The 17,443-nt window shown below is 36.9% G+C and overlaps 1 protein-coding gene and 1 pseudogene across 1 annotated transcript; both read left to right on the top strand.

Moving 5' to 3' along the window:
* Window positions 1-1,413: 1,413 nt before the first annotated feature.
* Window positions 1,414-3,133, top strand: LOC122274289 (annotated as a pseudogene).
* An 8,450-nt stretch (window positions 3,134-11,583) lies between these two features.
* On the top strand, window positions 11,584-14,466 carry LOC122318274 (protein CUP-SHAPED COTYLEDON 3-like). The gene is made up of 3 exons (XM_043135495.1): window positions 11,584-12,125; window positions 12,843-13,117; window positions 13,519-14,466. The coding sequence occupies exons 1-3, from the start codon at window positions 11,924-11,926 to the stop codon at window positions 14,200-14,202; spliced, it is 1,161 nt and encodes a 386-aa protein (XP_042991429.1). The 5' UTR covers window positions 11,584-11,923; the 3' UTR covers window positions 14,203-14,466.
* Window positions 14,467-17,443: the final 2,977 nt, after the last annotated feature.

Below are 17,443 nucleotides of genomic sequence, written 5' to 3'. Positions count from 1 at the left end.
TCCGTCACAAAGGAAACAAGCATCCTTTGGCTTCTTATCTTTAGAGTAGTCCTTCTTACCCTCCTTTGATGTTGAAGGCTTGTCTCTTCGGTCTTTATACTATGGGGGCTTGAACCCCTTCGCTCCCCCACCCTTGCTGTGATTATCCTTTGAAGACTTGGGCTTTGAAGAGTTGTCACTCTTATGATATTCAAATTCTTCTAAGGTTTCTGTCACGGTCAGGGCGGTGGAGATGTCGTTGACTCCACGACACTTGAGTTCTTGGGCTACCCAAGACTTGAGACCATCGATGAAGTTGAAGATGAGATCTTCTTCACTCATGTTTGTGATTTGAAGCATGAGGGCAGAAAATTCCTCAACGTAGTTGCGGATAGAAGAGGTGTGTTTCAACTCCTTCATTCTCTTCCGTGCATTGATAGCCACATTTTCAGGATAGAATTGTCTTTTGAGTTCACGCTTGAACTCTTCCCAAGAGTCAATAGTGCAAGTACCCTTCTCTATCTCACTATGCTTACGACGCCACCAAGTACCAGCAAGATTAGTAAGGTAGAGAGAGGCAGTACGTACCTTGACATGCTCGTCTTGCATGTTCAAAGCTTCAAAGTAGCGCTCCATGTGCCACATGTAGTTGTCCAATTCTTTGGCATCCCGCTTGCCATCGAACTCTTTTGGTTTGGGAGTATCCACCCTTAGTGTCGCCATCATTCCAGCTCCGATGGCGCCCCATTGGCCACTGCTCGCTTGCACATGGCCCAATCCGCCTTGGTCTCCTCCAGACCAACGCTGTATTCCTCCATTTGATCTTGGAGTTTTGTTAGCTCTCCCAAGACCCGGTCTTGGAAAGCAACGTTCTCAACACGCTGTGCCTCGATGGTGGGGTTGATGGTGCTCAGAATGGACTCCTTGAGCGATTCGGATTGTCCCTCCAATCCTAGCTCCTCCAAACCTCGCTCCACGATGTCAAGTCGGTCCCTGACCTCCGCTACCGCCACCTCCATCCTCGTCACAGTGTTGTCAAGGGTGCTCACCTCCCTGTGAGACTGATCCCATTCCTCAATCTTGGCCAATATCTTGGCCATGGCCCTCTCGATGTCATCGAGACGAGACTCCATAGATGAGCTTGAATCTTTCGACCTCTTGCTCTTTCTTGTCTCCTGGGGCTCCATGGTGATCTCGCTTAGATCTGCCATCCCAACCTAGATGGCTCTGATACCAACTGTCACGGACTTAGAATTTCTTCACACGTCCTGTGCGGCCTTAGGAGGCTTTCTCTCCATAAAGCTCCTAAGTAAGCCTTCTAAATGACTCAAGACAATAGAGAACAAAACTAGAGAGAGAAGATAGAGAGAGAAGCTCTAGAGAACTTTTTTCTCTTATTGCTTGGTGATTTACACAAATGAGAGCCCCTCTATTTATAGGTAACTCTTGGTACAAAGAATGGTTAGGATGGTGACACTTGTCACCAATCCAAGGGTAAAGAACTTTCTAAATTACTACTCTAGAATTGTCTAAAAGGCCCTTCCCTAGTGGGTTCTACATCATTCTAGAATACTCCACACAATTTTACAAGATTACAAAGGATTAGGAGGCTTCTAGAAGGTTAGAGAATTCTCTAGAAAAATCTAGGTGGTGACATTAGGCAAAAGTTACACCTTTTAGGAACATTTTAATCGCCAATTTCAAATCTGCCTCCAGCCTCCAGCATCGTACATGTGGCGCGCATCGGGGATAGCAAAGAAAATGACACGCGGAGCTTTCATAGTGGCCGTGTTCTCGATGTAGGGATTTGGGATTTTGGCCGCTTCGACGGTCACGATTGTGGTGTGCGCTATCTTTGATCGTACATCGAAAATACTGCCGAAGGATACAACACCCGCTCTGGAGGTCGATTCCGCATGGAGGGTGATCGTAATGGTTGGTGCGATTCCCGCTGCGTTAACATTCTATAGGCAAATGATGATGCCCGAAACTGCTAGGTAATCACTACTAATTTATAACTTACATTTCGTATGAATTCTTATTACAATCAAATATTCAATGGGCAGCAATTGGTTATCTCGATCGTTTAGTTATGTTTTGTATATCTCCCATGCATGTAGATATACAGCTTTGGTAGAGCAAAATGTCAACCAAGCGGCTAGGGACATGCAGAGAGTGTTGGAAGTTCCAATATGAGGGAGATTATTGATCAGAAGATTCAGAACCCAGTGCATCACAATCCACAGACCTATCCCCTATTTTCCAAGCAATTCTTTCATCTCCATGGTTGTGATTTATTATGTTGCTCCTGCACTTGGTTTCTTCTCGACGTTGTCTTTACAGTAGTAACCTCTTCCAGTCTCAGATATACGAACACTATCTTCGGGACAAAGAAGATACGAATGCCTATAAAGAAGCTTTGGAAGCAACAAAACTCCAAGCAATCATCGCAGCCTGTTCCACCATTGCTGGCTACTGGTTCGCTGTCTGTTTTATTGGTATCATTGGAAGAGTCAGAATCCAAGCAATGGGTTTCCTCTGCATGGCACTGGTTTATCTTACAATTGGGATACCCTACGACATACATTGGAAGAAGAGCACAAACCCAGGTTTCATGGTCCTCTATGGCCTCACCTTTTTCTTTGCAAATTTCAGGCCAAACACAACCACCTTTATAGTGCCCACGGAGCTTTTCCCAACAAGATTTAGAACAACATGCAATGGAATTTCTGAGGCCGCAGGGAAGTTGGGGGCAATCATTGGTTCTATTGGGTTTTTGTTGGCTTCACATAAAAATGATAGAAGTAGATCAGGATCATAAGGAGGATTAAAAGAACATGATGATGATAATGCCGGAGTTTGTCTTGTGGGAATGTTGGTGACATTGCTTTTCACGCTCGAGACAATGGGGAGATCATTGGAGGAGATCAATGAAATATGATCATCATGATGATGAGGAACCTAGAGAACTGCATTTCAGCATATATCATTCGGGTACAAGTACTATGCGGTCACATTGGTGGAAAAGGATAGCTAGCTCATGTTTTCCGAACTTGAGGTAAATGAAATAAATATTATAGGGACCCCGTCATATGTAGTACTGAATTTGAAATAATCTTCATCCCACATAAATGGTCTTGAAATGGAGCTACGGTTGGCTAGAGATCGAGTAAATTCCTTTTCTTTATCCTACATGTATAATTGGTCTTGAAATGTATGATCATGTGTTATGTATATATGCAGTTTAAGGATAATTAATAATTATTAGTTATATAAGATCAATAATTTCAAGTTATTTATTATAAGTTTATATTATTTAATATTTGAGGAGTAATGAGACACAATTTTTTACAACTATGTTTGTTTTAAATTGGAGTAATTTTGTAAAACAATTATACTTTTATTAGTTATTTTACAAGCTAGTTGTCCTTCGTTTAAAATATGATTGTAAAAAAGAGTCGTGCGTCTATCATTTTTCTTATTTGAATTTGGAGCATTTTTCTTATTTGAATATGGAAAGAGATCATTAATATTAGGATTTTTTATGATAATTAAGTTTGCTAGCATTTGATTTTTTTTTTTCTTAATCTTTTTGTAAGCCTTTGTAAGACCATTTGTGTTACTAATAAAGGTATTGAATCAATTTTCCTAGCAAACTTTGTTCGTTAATTGGGAGCTGGCCGGTTTCGAACCCCTTAAAGGGTTCTACAAAAGAGATTTTTGAGCTTTTCCAATTAATCCAACCTATCCCACTACATATACATTACAAGAAAAATAATGATTTATTTATGATAAAAATAATTATTTATGATAAGAATAAATTATCTTGACAAAAATTAATTATTTTGGTAGAAAATGATTAATAGTAAATTAAATAAATAGTTTTCTTATAATGATATATATATATATATATATATTATTTTATCACGTATTCTATTAATTGGACACGTAGCGTAACAATTGCTATAAGAGTTGGGCATCAAGTCAACTAGGGGTGTCAAATCGTGTTAACGGGTCATATTCATATCGTGTCAAAGTATGTATATTATACTATATAGCTCACACTAACCCGACCCGTTTAGCTTATCGTGTCAAAATCTCAAACCCTAACACGACCCATTAACATAACGGGTCGTGTCGTGTCAACTCGTTTTGACCCATTAGGGAATATTATGAAATAGATTAACATGATAATATACGACCCGTTTCAAACTATTTATGTAAATGGATTGAATATACCCGAATTAACTAGTTTGAACTGATTAAATTTAGTATAATTTTATATAAAATTTAAAATCACAATATTTATAAAAATTATAAAGCTAATTACAAGTCTAAAATTACAATCCAAACAATAAAAATATTGAAATTGAAATTCTAACAATTTTACTTTTAGATATAAGGGTATAATTGTAATTTTAACTTTCTTAACGTGTCATAACGGGTTGACCCGTTAACAACCCGTTAAGCAATCGTGTCTTAACGGGTCAACCCGTTTTGACCCGAACCCATTAAGACTAAACCCTAACCCGTTATTATCGTGTCATGTTCGTGTTGGGTTAACGGGTCGTGTAATATATTGCTACCCCTAAAGTCAACCATGTACATGTAGGCAACAAGCTTTAATTATTAGAAGAGTTAACGTGGGAATAGTTTTGAACCTGACAAGTAGGATCAGATAAGGAAGAAGATGAGAAAAGAGATTTAAGATTGGGCCCATAGCCCATTTAAAGGTAATAGGATATCACTAACCAAAAATAAGATTCGAAGAAGTTCAAGGTGGTAATATGTGATAATCTGTTAATCCAGTATAAATACGATCTAATAATAGTGGGTTTAGATTTACTCTTAATAAGTTCGGATCAAAATGGGTTGATCTGTTAAGATACGATTATTTAACGGGTTGATAACGGATCAACCTGTTTTAACACATTATAACTCGTTATGACCCGTTAAGAAAATTAAAATTACATTTATACACCTATACCTAAAAGTAATATTTCTAGAATTTTAATTTTGATATTTTTATTATTTGAATTGTAATTTTGAACTTGTAGTTAGTTTTATAATTTTTAAAAATATTGTGATTTTAACATTTATATAAAATTATATTAAATTTAATCAGATCAAACTAGTTAATTTTGGATTTATTCAATCTATTTACATTAACGAGTTGAGATTATACGACTCGTTATGTTAATAAGTCGTATTATGGTTTGATATTTTGATATGATAAATTGAACGGGTCTAGTTTAGGTTTACCCATATGGTATAATATACATGCCTTGACATGACACGAACACAACCAGTTAATACAATTTGACACGCCTAGAAGAAGTAAGTAATATTTCTAGCATTTTGTTGCTCGCTGGGAACCGGTAAATGCCAAGTAATCGATCCTTAGAGCTGGAAATGGGTAGTTAAGTAACTTTCTCATCTCACGATTTCCTTCTTCCATTAGGCAAGGGGTAGTTGTTTTGAAACAAACGATGACAAACAAAGAAAAAGTAAATACAAGCAAACAATCACAAGATATAAAATTAATGGAGTTCGGCAATGTGTTTACGTCCATAGAGCTGTAGAAGATTTTATTATGCTGGAGAATCACAAAATACACTTTGGGTGAAATTTCACTGTTCAGAACTCTCAAAAACCTCATTAAGTACATTTTTATAGTGTCACATGGCAGAAGTCCTTATTTTCACTTTTCTGCATTATTCGCTAGAGTGGTGTGTCGCGCAAGCTTTCTCTCTGAACACATGTTGAGCGAATTTTCTATTTGACTCTTTTTGAACTTGCAAACATGGCCAAAAAAAAAAAAAATTCGGGAGCGTTGCCCCTGTACCCCCACAAGGTATCAGCCCACCTATGCCCCGTGGTCCAAACCTCATTGAAACTCTACTAAAAAACCATAATGCATCCCAGTCGAAGTGGCTCATAAATGTGGATTGACCCACCAACAAAACCAAGTTCCATTAACACAAGAGTATTCATCTTCCAACCTTGGAAATTCATCCACTGGAGACATTAACGAAAGCAAATGCATAATCCAGGAGAACCCCGGCCCCCATTGCAGCTAAGCATTACTTCAGGGTTTTGTCACCGTCAATTGTTAGCAGCTCCTGCTCATATATTAAAGTACTCAAATTTCTTGACAAGATTTGGTACTTCCCTTTTTTTTATATGAAGACCAAAAAAATGAGATGGTGAGTTCTAATTTTAGGGAGTAGGGTTTATCTTTTTGTTAATTCTAATGATATATAATGAATCTCATGTAAAATAGAGGAAATATTTTACGTTCGGTAACTGGCACATGGGTACCATGGACGTCTGACATGCATGAGTGACAATACCTTTCTTTCTTCAATATTCACTGATTTGGGCAAATCTACAACACACTTTCAGGTAAATTCCTACGGAGAATGGTCTCTTCTAGGGCAACTAGGCTTTTAGTTTTAGCCCCATTTATGTTTTTTTGGAGCTATGCATGCTCAAATCTGCAAACTCATTTAATCCAAGCGGCCAGTAGTACTTACCAAACTGTTTACTAGTCTATAGCAACGAACGTACTGTATCAATTTATCATAAAAAATCACAAATGCATGCAACTTTTTTTCCTCGAGGCTCTCGTAGGTTTTTGTTGTTACGCTGTGTCTGTACAATCATAATTCACATTTAAGAGCCCATCAAGTTTATGGATCCATGGATGTCAAATCGTCAGGCGTGTATATAACCCACGATATTGGAAAATTAATCCCCCGCACCGTGATAGTACTGCATTACACCAAACAAGTTTCAATGAATCCGCCATTGACATCTCTCTCTGCGTGTGTGAGAGAGATCAGAGAGAATTAAGTTAAATGGAAGGAAATGGTTTGGTTTCTTGAGGAAGAAATTCATAGCTATAATAATTGCACTTCTTTTTAGAAGAGACGATCGAACAAATTAAACTGCCGAATGATACGTCATTTTCGATCGTACCCATTAGCCACTAAGTTCTGTGAGGAGATGAGGAAGCATGCATGCATGTACACGTACTGTCTAAATTAACCATTTGCAACTTTGCTATGTTGGGACCCAAAGTTAGCTGCCATTATTGTTATTAGTTTGGTTTCCGTACACTTCATGTTCCCGATGGAAAGATGCTACTCATGTTCGAACATTAAACTTTTATTATTATAATTGGAAAACAAGTAATGCATATTGCCATGCTTAACTTTCAAACCTTCTTTTTAGTTTTTAAGAAAGAAATTGGAAAAAGGAAATGGATTTTAAGATTAGTTTGAGACAAGATTGAGAGTTATTCTATTTGCATGTTCAGGACACAAATTTCACATCTATTATGTGATAAGCTTTGGTTTGCATAAGGAGATATGTTATTAAATTTTTTCTGTAACTCAAATCATGATAACAAGTCAACAACATAGAAGAAATTAAGGCTGAGTTTGGGAACACAACTGTTCTCAAACTAATTCACCATTATTCATAAACAATGCATTATTATTAACAATATATTCATATTTTTATTTATAAATTATTTCATTATTATTCATAAATGATTTAAAATATTAATATAATACTTGTAATTAATGCTAAACATACTCCTCGCTGCCTCAAATCTTGAGATGTGAACTGTTGGCCAGTAGCTAGCTTGACTTTTAGGCTTATTCCTGTTTGATTATACAGTTCTAATCAAATGAGATGTTATGTTAAAAATTAAATAAAATATTGTTATAATATAATTTTTTAATATTAATTTTATTTTAAAATTTAAAAAAAAATTGAATTATTTATTATATTTTCTATGAAAATTTAATAAAATTATAATAATTATATGAGATAAGATGAAATGAAATAATTTAATTTTTTTAAAATTACATACGCATGATTTCTATCACATCAATGAACTAAGGGGTGACACATATACATTAATATATATTAGAAGCATCATTATTATTTTTAATCAAATCACGTGAACTTCACCCATGCAATATAAGTCATTAACTGATTAAAAACAAAAGAAAAACAAAAAATAGAGCCGAAGAAGATATTATGACAAGTTGTGTTGGATATGAATCTAGCAAGCTCAGTACAATCCAATGAAGAAAATGAGGAAATCTTAGAAACGACAAAGCAAGATAAGTGTGGTCCCAACCTAGTTATTCCAGAGCTCTAGCCTCGTAATAGATCCCAATTAGCGGCCTGCACGCACCAAGTTCGTACCAGCTGTTCTGTCCCACTCACCCAAAAGAAACTGCAGCCCTCTCACGTGTGCATGCATTATATTATTATTATTATTATATAATCACCCTTTTTTCAAGCATCTCATGCATTCGAATTATTTACCAAAGCCGCATGACGCATCTGAATGAATGAAACTGGCCGGAGGCCGGGGTGCTTTGTTTGCTTTGCTTAACCACGTAACGTACAACTCCTTAATTATATATCAACTGCATGTGTTATTTCAATTATCATTTCAATACTTTCAAGACACATTTTATACAATTATTTTTTTAAATAAGACGCTTTTTTGAAAAAAATAAATTAAAACTTACAATACATGCATACAACAATGATTTTTCTTTGTCCAATACCTGGGATGTAGTCGGTGGTGCCTAGCTAGCTGGCCTCATGCTTTGTTTTGCCTGGCCTGCATCCTCTCGTACCGTTGCAGGAAGGGATCGATTAGGTATACAAGTTGATTCCCTTGGCCTTGTTAAATATTTACTGCAACAACTAAGGGTTGTTCTACATATAGTTGGTCTTGCTATTTAATACTACAATGTTCCTTCTTATATTTGAGGTCTAATAGTGTATAAGGATTATTATAGACATAAAGAAATCATATAAAATAAACTTACAAATTAACGTGTCTTTATGAATTCATTATTACAAAAATTATTATTTTTAGTTAAAATTAATTTGTTTTCTTCGTAAATAGTTATTTATAAATAATCTATCACAAATTTTCATTTTTATTGTAGTATTAACAGAAAATTACCACATGATGTACTAATCTCACATGGTAATATATGGTTGGCTAACACATCAGTATGACACGTAAATCAATCAAAATCTTACACCTGTAATACACTACAAGAAAAATAGATTTTTATGATTAATTTATTGTAATGAAAAGACTATTCACAATCAAAATTGATTACAAATAGTCTTTTCGTTACAATAAATTAGTCTTAAAAATCTATTTTTCTTCTAGTGTTGATAGATTTTTTTTAACAAAAGTATCTGATTGCAATTAAGTTTGTTTAAATTGGCATGTTGATTTTGTAAATGTAATAATCTTACAAAAAAACATGAAAGAACAAATAATTCTTTTACATTTGAAGATTTAAAAAATAGATTTATCAACAAATTATCAAATGCTTGAGGGTTGAGAGTGGCAAGTCTCGAGGCGAATGGTCTATACGGAACGTTTTCTTTTCTTTTCTTTTTATTTATTTTAACAAAGTGCTAGGTTCCTATAAATTCCATGCATGGTAGGGCAAAAAATATCTGTGAACAAAAAATGTCAGATGTAGGCAAGGTAGGCCTATTTAATAAATAAATAGTGTAGCATGCAGTAGATCCTTGCTGTTGTTATGATCTTTTACTTCGCAGAATCACTAAGATCTACACTATTCTTTAGTAAAAAGAAAAAGTTCCCAACCTTTTATTACCTGATCATTCTACACGTGCAATGCCGACTCCTTTGATTACATGCGCATAAATCGAAGAACACCACAGTACTCCACACTTTCACTGAGGGCAAATTGAAAAATATTCCAAAATAAAAATTTCTTGTATCTTGGCATGTACACACACCGCATTTTATATATTTTTTTATTAAATATATGATATATAAATTATGCATAAAAAAATTTAATAAATAAAAAAAATATGATGTATAATATGTAAAAATTGATAATGAGTAACAAAATTCACAAAAAAGTTATACAAAAAGTAAATTTGTAAATCAATATGTTTTCATGTATATATTTCATTAAATCTATTTTAAAATAAAATTAATTTTACAATTTAATATATAACATCAAACTACGATATTTTGTATATTTATTTTTATATAATCTTTTTATTACGTACTAAAGTATTTCTCAAAAATTAATAATCATATTATATCTTATTTAGCACAGTATCGGCTGAATTATCGCTTTAAAAATGTTAAGATATATATTAATTAATAAGGAAAAAAATCTGCCCCATACACCACCCTATATAACACATCACTTAACTAACGACGTCCTACTCATTATTTAATAATTTTAGATTTAGTCAAATTATTTTGAGCAATATATAAAAAAATAACTCTATATATAATTGTGAAATACGTAAATGTCACGTAATCACTTTAAAAAGAGTAAAGTCTACTATTAAAAAATTAATTTTTTTCATATGAGTCTTATGTTTTATTCATTTTTGTCAAAATGATTACACGACAATTACATAATTTACAGTTTCAAATATATTTTCTCTATATAAAAATATAGACGTGATATTGTATCATTTGGGTCCTACTGTGTTTGATACGTACTGTTTGAATAAGAATTTCAAGCAATACGAATTCTTGATAACATTAAATATTGTATGTATTTCTCTATATATTAGTTCATCTAAATCCTCTTCTATAATGATAAATGCAATAAAAAATTATGGACACCTGATTAATTAATTCTTGGACCATTCTAGTATGGGTGAAGTATTAGAAGATGGTGACCACTTAAGGGTGGTGACTCATTAGTCCATGAGTTTGACAATGGGCACTAGGTCAATCTTGGGATCGAATCATGCAACAAGAAGCTTTTAGAATTATTGGTAACTCATTGACTCATAGAACATTGATGCCCTTGTGAGACTAAGGTCAGGCTATGGCTGATCAAGTTTGACTTGTAGGGAGTGGCTGCGGTTCTCACCGTCTAAGCCCCTCTTATCCATCTCTCTAACGGATTGAGTAGTATTATGGTCATGTTATGATAAGAAAACTGTCTCTTTGTCACCCTCTCTAATCCTTTTTGCTTAGAAAAAGAAAAAAAAATAGAAGATGGTGACATCAAGTAGCAAGCTACTACTATTTTTGTTTCTGAAATTAATGATGTACAGAGTTGTGCAAGTCCACAAGTTATGCAGGAAAGTGGGTAATATTGCAGTAATCTCTTAGAAATTCCCGAAACTATGAATAACTTTGATGAAGGTTTTGAGAAGTGTGATGGGAGGGCAGCATTCGAGGCCAAGCAAAAGAACCAAAATGAGTGCAAAGCTTAACAGTGATTCTAACCCAATAATGCCACCTTTTTGTGCAGAGCAAAGACGAAATATTGTCATATTTTGAGTACCGCATCCATGAACTATGAACTTCAGACGATGTTTTAGTATTCTAATATATTTTGCAGTAATTATATTATATTTTTATCAGATGTCATAAAAGAAAGGATTCGGTGGACGATGATCTCACTCTTCAGAGGGCTACCCTCGTGTTATCTTTCTGAACTGACCCTATACCTCTAAACATATTATATATATATATATATATGCTAACATACGCACGCATAAATCCTGCAACCAAGTTTGCATTTACTACAACTTTGCACAGCCACACACACGCAGAGGGGCACACACGTACGGACTCCAAAATCTCTCGTTTTATAAGATTTTCCTGACTATTTTTTCCCTATTTGGGTAGCCTTTCAGGTGAGCCTCTCTAGGCCCTCAGTAGCCTTTTTTGAATACAAAATCTCTCCGTGTTAGCGTCCCTTCTCTCCCTCTCTATATCTGATCTCTTTCGGTTTCAGACTCAGTGCTTCTCTCTATATATTTTACGTCTTAGAGTGTTTCCCTTCGCCTCATTCATAAAATAATAGCTGTTCTTCTCACCACTAAAACAAACGCAAACTTAACTCTCAGAGGAGGAGAGAATTTGGTCGGTGTGAACATGTTGACAATAGAAGAGGTTCTGCGTGAGCTCGCTGGGGAAGACATGAACGAGCAAGGTTTGCCACCGGGGTTTAGGTTCCACCCAACTGACGAAGAACTTATCACCTTTTATCTTGCTTCGAAGGTGTTTAATGGCAGCTTTCGTGGTGTGGAGATTGCAGAGGTTGACCTTAACAGATGTGAGCCTTGGGAGCTTCCAGGTATATATAATATATCTATATATATGCTTATAAATTAATTGCACCATCTCATATCACGGAAAAATGTTGTTTCGACTGGCCAATACATGAGAATATTTCTCTTTCCTTTTATCTAAGTAGAGATACAGAAATGACAGGCATTAATCTCGTGTATATTTCTTGCTTGGTGTGATCCTGGATTAGCACGAGAGTTCTCTCTCTCTCTCTCTCTCTCTCTCTCTCTCTCTCTCTCTCTCTCTCTCATTTTGCCTCTCTTTTCAGAAGATACTACATATACTTCTCGATCCATTCTGGTTCATGGAATAATTGTTTTCTCATTCTGGGTGAAATGTAGATAAGATTAATCAAATGAATAGAATGAGCTAAAGCTTCACAACCCAATTATACTAATTTGTCGTGAACCAACACGAGGATTTCTAGAGTTACAAACAATACTTCTAGCAGTATTTCGTACACACATACCGTTTAATTAAAGCCTTCTCCCACCATAGATTTTTCGCCAGAAAATCTATCACCACCTGCAAAAGCCCCTCACTTTCTGACATACATACTTATATGTATCCACATAAATATATATATTAATCATAAATAATGTGCATTGAAGGAGAGAAAAAGGGTGAAAGAGAGGGAGAGAGAGAGAGATAAGGAGAGGGAAAGCAAATGCTTTTGCTGGTCTTCTCAGTAATTAACTTGTTTCTGTTGGCTGTTACTGTTTAGATGTGGCAAAAATGGGGGAGAGAGAGTGGTACTTCTTCAGCTTGAGGGACAGGAAGTACCCAACCGGGTTAAGAACAAACAGAGCAACCGGAGCCGGGTACTGGAAAGCCACAGGCAAAGACAGGGAAGTTTACAGTGCGTCCAGTGGAGCTCTTCTTGGGATGAAGAAAACCCTTGTTTTCTACAAGGGCAGAGCCCCACGTGGCGAGAAAACCAAGTGGGTCATGCACGAGTACCGCCTCGACGGTGACTTCTCCTACCGCCACACGTGTAAGGTAACAGGGACCCCTACCCCCGATTTTTCACACAAGTGCGCCGTGAGAATCAAGCAATTACCCTGCAAATGCGTCCTCTCTTTTGTAACTTTTTGGGTTGACTTTTTGTTTTTTTATGTTTAAACTCGTATCAGTGTGCATGCCCTACTAGAACCATGATGTTCACTTGGATTATTAACCCGTGGGGGGTAGATTCTGACGTGACTGCCTTGATTTAACATGTTCTATCTGGGTGTCAACAGCTAGCATTTCTCATGCTATATTGTACCTTTCATTTTTCAATCTAATTTACTTTTATTCTATGCTGCTGCATTAGGCATTTTCTATGATAAAGAGCTGAATCAAACATTATTTGGGTCTTTGAAATTATCAAGCACTTTGTGAACATGCTTGTTTTGCAGGAGGAATGGGTGATTTGCAGGATTTTTCACAAAATAGGAGAGAAGAAAAATTCATTTCTTCAAGGACAAAGTTATCTTTTGGAAGCTCTTTCATCCCCCAACAGGACATGCTTATGCTTGCCTCCATTGCTAGAAACCCCAACCACGTTATTAGAATGTCAATTTCAGACCCCAATAATGCCGGGTATCCAAAGCCCTCTTCTCATTAATAACCAAGAAAATGACCTCAAAAGCCTAATACATCCAGTTGTTTCCCAATCCCACCTATTCCCAAGAAATGGGTTCCAACCTTCTTTTGCGGCCACTCCCACTACGGTCACCGGCACCACCGTCGCAACAAACAAAAGCACAAACACCAACAACAACCCATCACCATCACCATTTCCCTCGATGCTCTTCAAATCCCTGCTCTCACATCAAGATGGCAGTTCTTTTAAGGAACATATCGCTATTCAGAAACAGTGCAAGACAGAGGCAAACTTTTCCCACTTCCAGCTACCAGCCAATGCTAACTTGCAATTGATGGATGGGGTTCACCCGAGTACAAATCAATATCAAAATTCCTTGCTATCTGAGATTGATTGTGGCTTGTTGGGGTTCTCTGCATTTGCTTCTGCACCCGCAACAGATGCTACTATTACTGATACGTCCACTTCAATTGCCTTCAACAGGGCTGGCTTTTAGCTGAGATATCAGTCAGGATCCTTGGAAAAGCTTGGGCTTCGTCGAGTGCTTAAATTCTTCTTGTTTAACCTTATATTATTAGTTTATATATACAAATAGTATCCTATAGAATCTATGATGTATGTAGTACGTGTTTCTATAAGTGTAGACAGCCATGTCCATAGTCTATCCATGCAATCAATGCAAATGTATTATTGGACATTTTCTGCGGATTTAGGAGTGCTATTTGTTATCGTATAAAATCAATTCCTTGTGGATTTGATCTGTTGGTCTGTCCTCTTTATTGGTTGGATATTCAAACCTAGTCATTGTATATCGATCTTGGAGTGTAGAGGAGTGGGCAGGTTTCTGTTTGATGTGATGCCATGATGGATGGGATTGGAGGTGTTTTTATATATTTGACGTAACCTTTATTTACGATAGACGATGGGATTGGGATTGGGATTGGGATTGGGTTTGGGTTTGGGTTTGAGGTCCCCTCGACTGCATGCTATGCCCAAGGGTGTAGGGTTTTGCCCTTTGTAGGTTCTGTTTAGGGAGACAAGTGTCAGAATGTTCACAAGGATTGTATTAGAATCATTACTTCTTTATATTGCATTGCATTATCAATGTGAGCTTATGGGTAGATCGATCACTTAATTGCTATTGATCGTGAGACTCTCAATGAACAGACTCTCAATGTTCCGGAGCATCTATCGTCCTCTTTTCGAAAAGAGAGAAGAAAAAGAAAAAGAAAAGGTTCTGTTCCGGAAGACAAGTCTCCATCCTCGCATAAACGCAGATCTCAGACGTTGTGAGGCCCACATATGGTTCTAAAAGACATGGCATGTGCCCTATCACAGATGCTTAGAATCCCAGCCTCTAGACCCCATATTTAAGAGTAGAGAATCATGATGTACACCCATCACATGAGAGGCCCCTCTGGTGAGGATACTGAGTACAGAATCTGGCGTGCATACATAATAAATGAGCAAGGGTAACAGTAAAAGTCTTGTTACTGTTCACGCAAAAATTTAAAAATACTGAATGCGAGGTACATGCAGTAACATTTTAGATCCATGAATAAATAAGAATGACAGGATCATTTTTGAGAAAGACATCCTATAAATCCTACAACCATAACTTCTATGATCACAAACTAATTATATAAAAAATTGTTATAATTTTATATAATCTGTTAGATTTAATACATAATAAAAATAATTTTACAATCTAACGAATAACATAAATCTAAGTTAATTTGTAATTTTATTTTTATATAATATTTTTATGACTAAAGTATTTCTCTATTTTAATATTATATATGCAACCTTCACGTTTTGTATCTGAAAGCCAGTGATGGTACCCAAATTTGGTGCTAATTGTGGCATTAACTTTGTCACCAAGTACTAAGTACTAACACGCACTCTCTCTTTCCAGTGAAGCTCTCTCCCAAAACCAATCTTAAGGATCCTTCCACCACCATTAAGAGGAAAGTGGAACTTCAGCTACTCCCTCTCTCATACTCTCTGATTCTCCGAAGTTGTCCAATGGATTTTTTTTTTTCCATTTTTATCTTTGTTTCTCTAAAATAGTACGGAGATAGGTTGATATACTACTCTCCGGCCACCCAAGACCGTCACTCACCGCACCACAAGAATTCTTAGCTGTCCTTTGGCTATTGGAAAAATTTTGTCCATTTGAATAACACATGAGATCCATGCGTCACCACGTCTTACTGTCACATGCAGCAAAATTGGGATCAGCTAACTTAGACCTAGCAAATCTTAACATCATCCTCTCACCAGTAGTAGCGTTTGATCCCCACACGCCTCCATAACCACTTAAGGCAATTCACAAATATATCAGACTATCATCCCGATGCTATTTTCCTATGTTTCTTCCCATAACCTAAGATCAGGAGAAAAAGGAAGTGATAATTTCTTTCAACCATAACCTCCTTTGTTTTTCTTTTTCTTTTTCTTGTATTGTATTAGCTTGTTTGGGATGATTGTCAGGGCCTCCCACCCTTTTGAAACTTATATCTTGTAATTGTTTGATATATAGTATGTTCCTTAGGGAAAAAATGTGACGCCACCAAATCCCCACGCCCGAACACGGGGAAATCGAGACGTCCGGATGGTGACAACCCGGGTCACCATCCTATCGACGGGTGCCAAGTGTGTGCAAAGGCAACATATGTGCACAAAGAAACACGCAGCGGATAACGGAAGTCATAACTAAGTACCAGAATTTTTCTTAACATAATACAAGCTGTTTAAAACATACATAAATAAAGTATTACAAAAACACAAATACAGATTTAAACCAAATATAAAGCATAGCATCAGCAACCCGGCGGAGCCGCATCCTCGGGCTCAGCCTTCTCCTCTTCGTCCTCAAACTCTACACCAAAAGCTACGGAACCAAAAATGGTACCGCAGGTAAGTAAAACCCAAACACTACTAGATAGAAGCATATAGAACTCAAACAATATGCATGAAACATGCCCAATGCACAAAGCCCATAAAACACGATTTTTCCACACACGCCAAAAACCCCATTTGGCCCAAAAACATATCCTTTCCGAAAAACACGCCAAAAGTCACATTTGGCCTTTATCCGACTCAAACCAGAATCCATTTTTTCCGTATGCACCATGACCTCCCCTAGGGGTCATCCGCACACCCTGGCTCCAGTGCCACACCGCAGAGTACCACTACGCATGTGACACCTAACGAGCGATGCCCAGTTCCACGCCCCGCGTGTTCGTAGCCAAGCATCCTCTAGCCCTCACCAGCGAAGGGCCACGGAGTCGGTGCGTAGAGCGATGCCCGGTTCCGCGCCCGGCGCGTTCGTAGCCAAGCAACCCCTAGCCCTCGCTCCCGTCGTCTAGCGACAACCCAGGGGACATCACTCAGTTTATTCCGCTCTCGAGTGACCAGAGGAGCTCCACCGAGATAATACCCCATCCCGGCTTGGGGTCGTGATACACACGCACCCGTAAGACCACTTACGCCAATACACAGGCTTTTCACACTATTTCACAAACACACGTGCATGCACCATGCAATGCCATAACAATGCATAATAGAATAAACCAACAACATAAATCAACTAAACAGGCAACTCCGTCCTCCATCCATCCGACCCCCGAACTCCTCGGACTCAGTCCGGAATCAACCAACCAGCAGATAAAATAATTGAATGAGCAATATATATTTAAATCTGAAAATAGGGTTTGGAAAATACTTATAGCGCT

The sequence above is a fragment of the Carya illinoinensis genome, chromosome 8, assembly GCF_018687715.1.
Source record: "Carya illinoinensis cultivar Pawnee chromosome 8, C.illinoinensisPawnee_v1, whole genome shotgun sequence".
Taxonomy (NCBI): domain Eukaryota; kingdom Viridiplantae; phylum Streptophyta; class Magnoliopsida; order Fagales; family Juglandaceae; genus Carya; species Carya illinoinensis.
This window is presented reverse-complemented; position numbering and strand designations above follow the sequence as displayed.

Coding starts and splice junctions, on each gene's coding strand:
- LOC122318274 (XM_043135495.1), top strand. CDS start 11,924: ATGTTGACAATAGAAGAGGTTCTGCGTGAGCTCGCTGGGGAAGACATG. Junction 12,126..12,842: donor TGAGCCTTGGGAGCTTCCAG/GTATATATAATA, acceptor GTTACTGTTTAG/ATGTGGCAAAAATGGGGGAG. Junction 13,118..13,518: donor CCTACCGCCACACGTGTAAG/GTAACAGGGACC, acceptor CTTGTTTTGCAG/GAGGAATGGGTGATTTGCAG.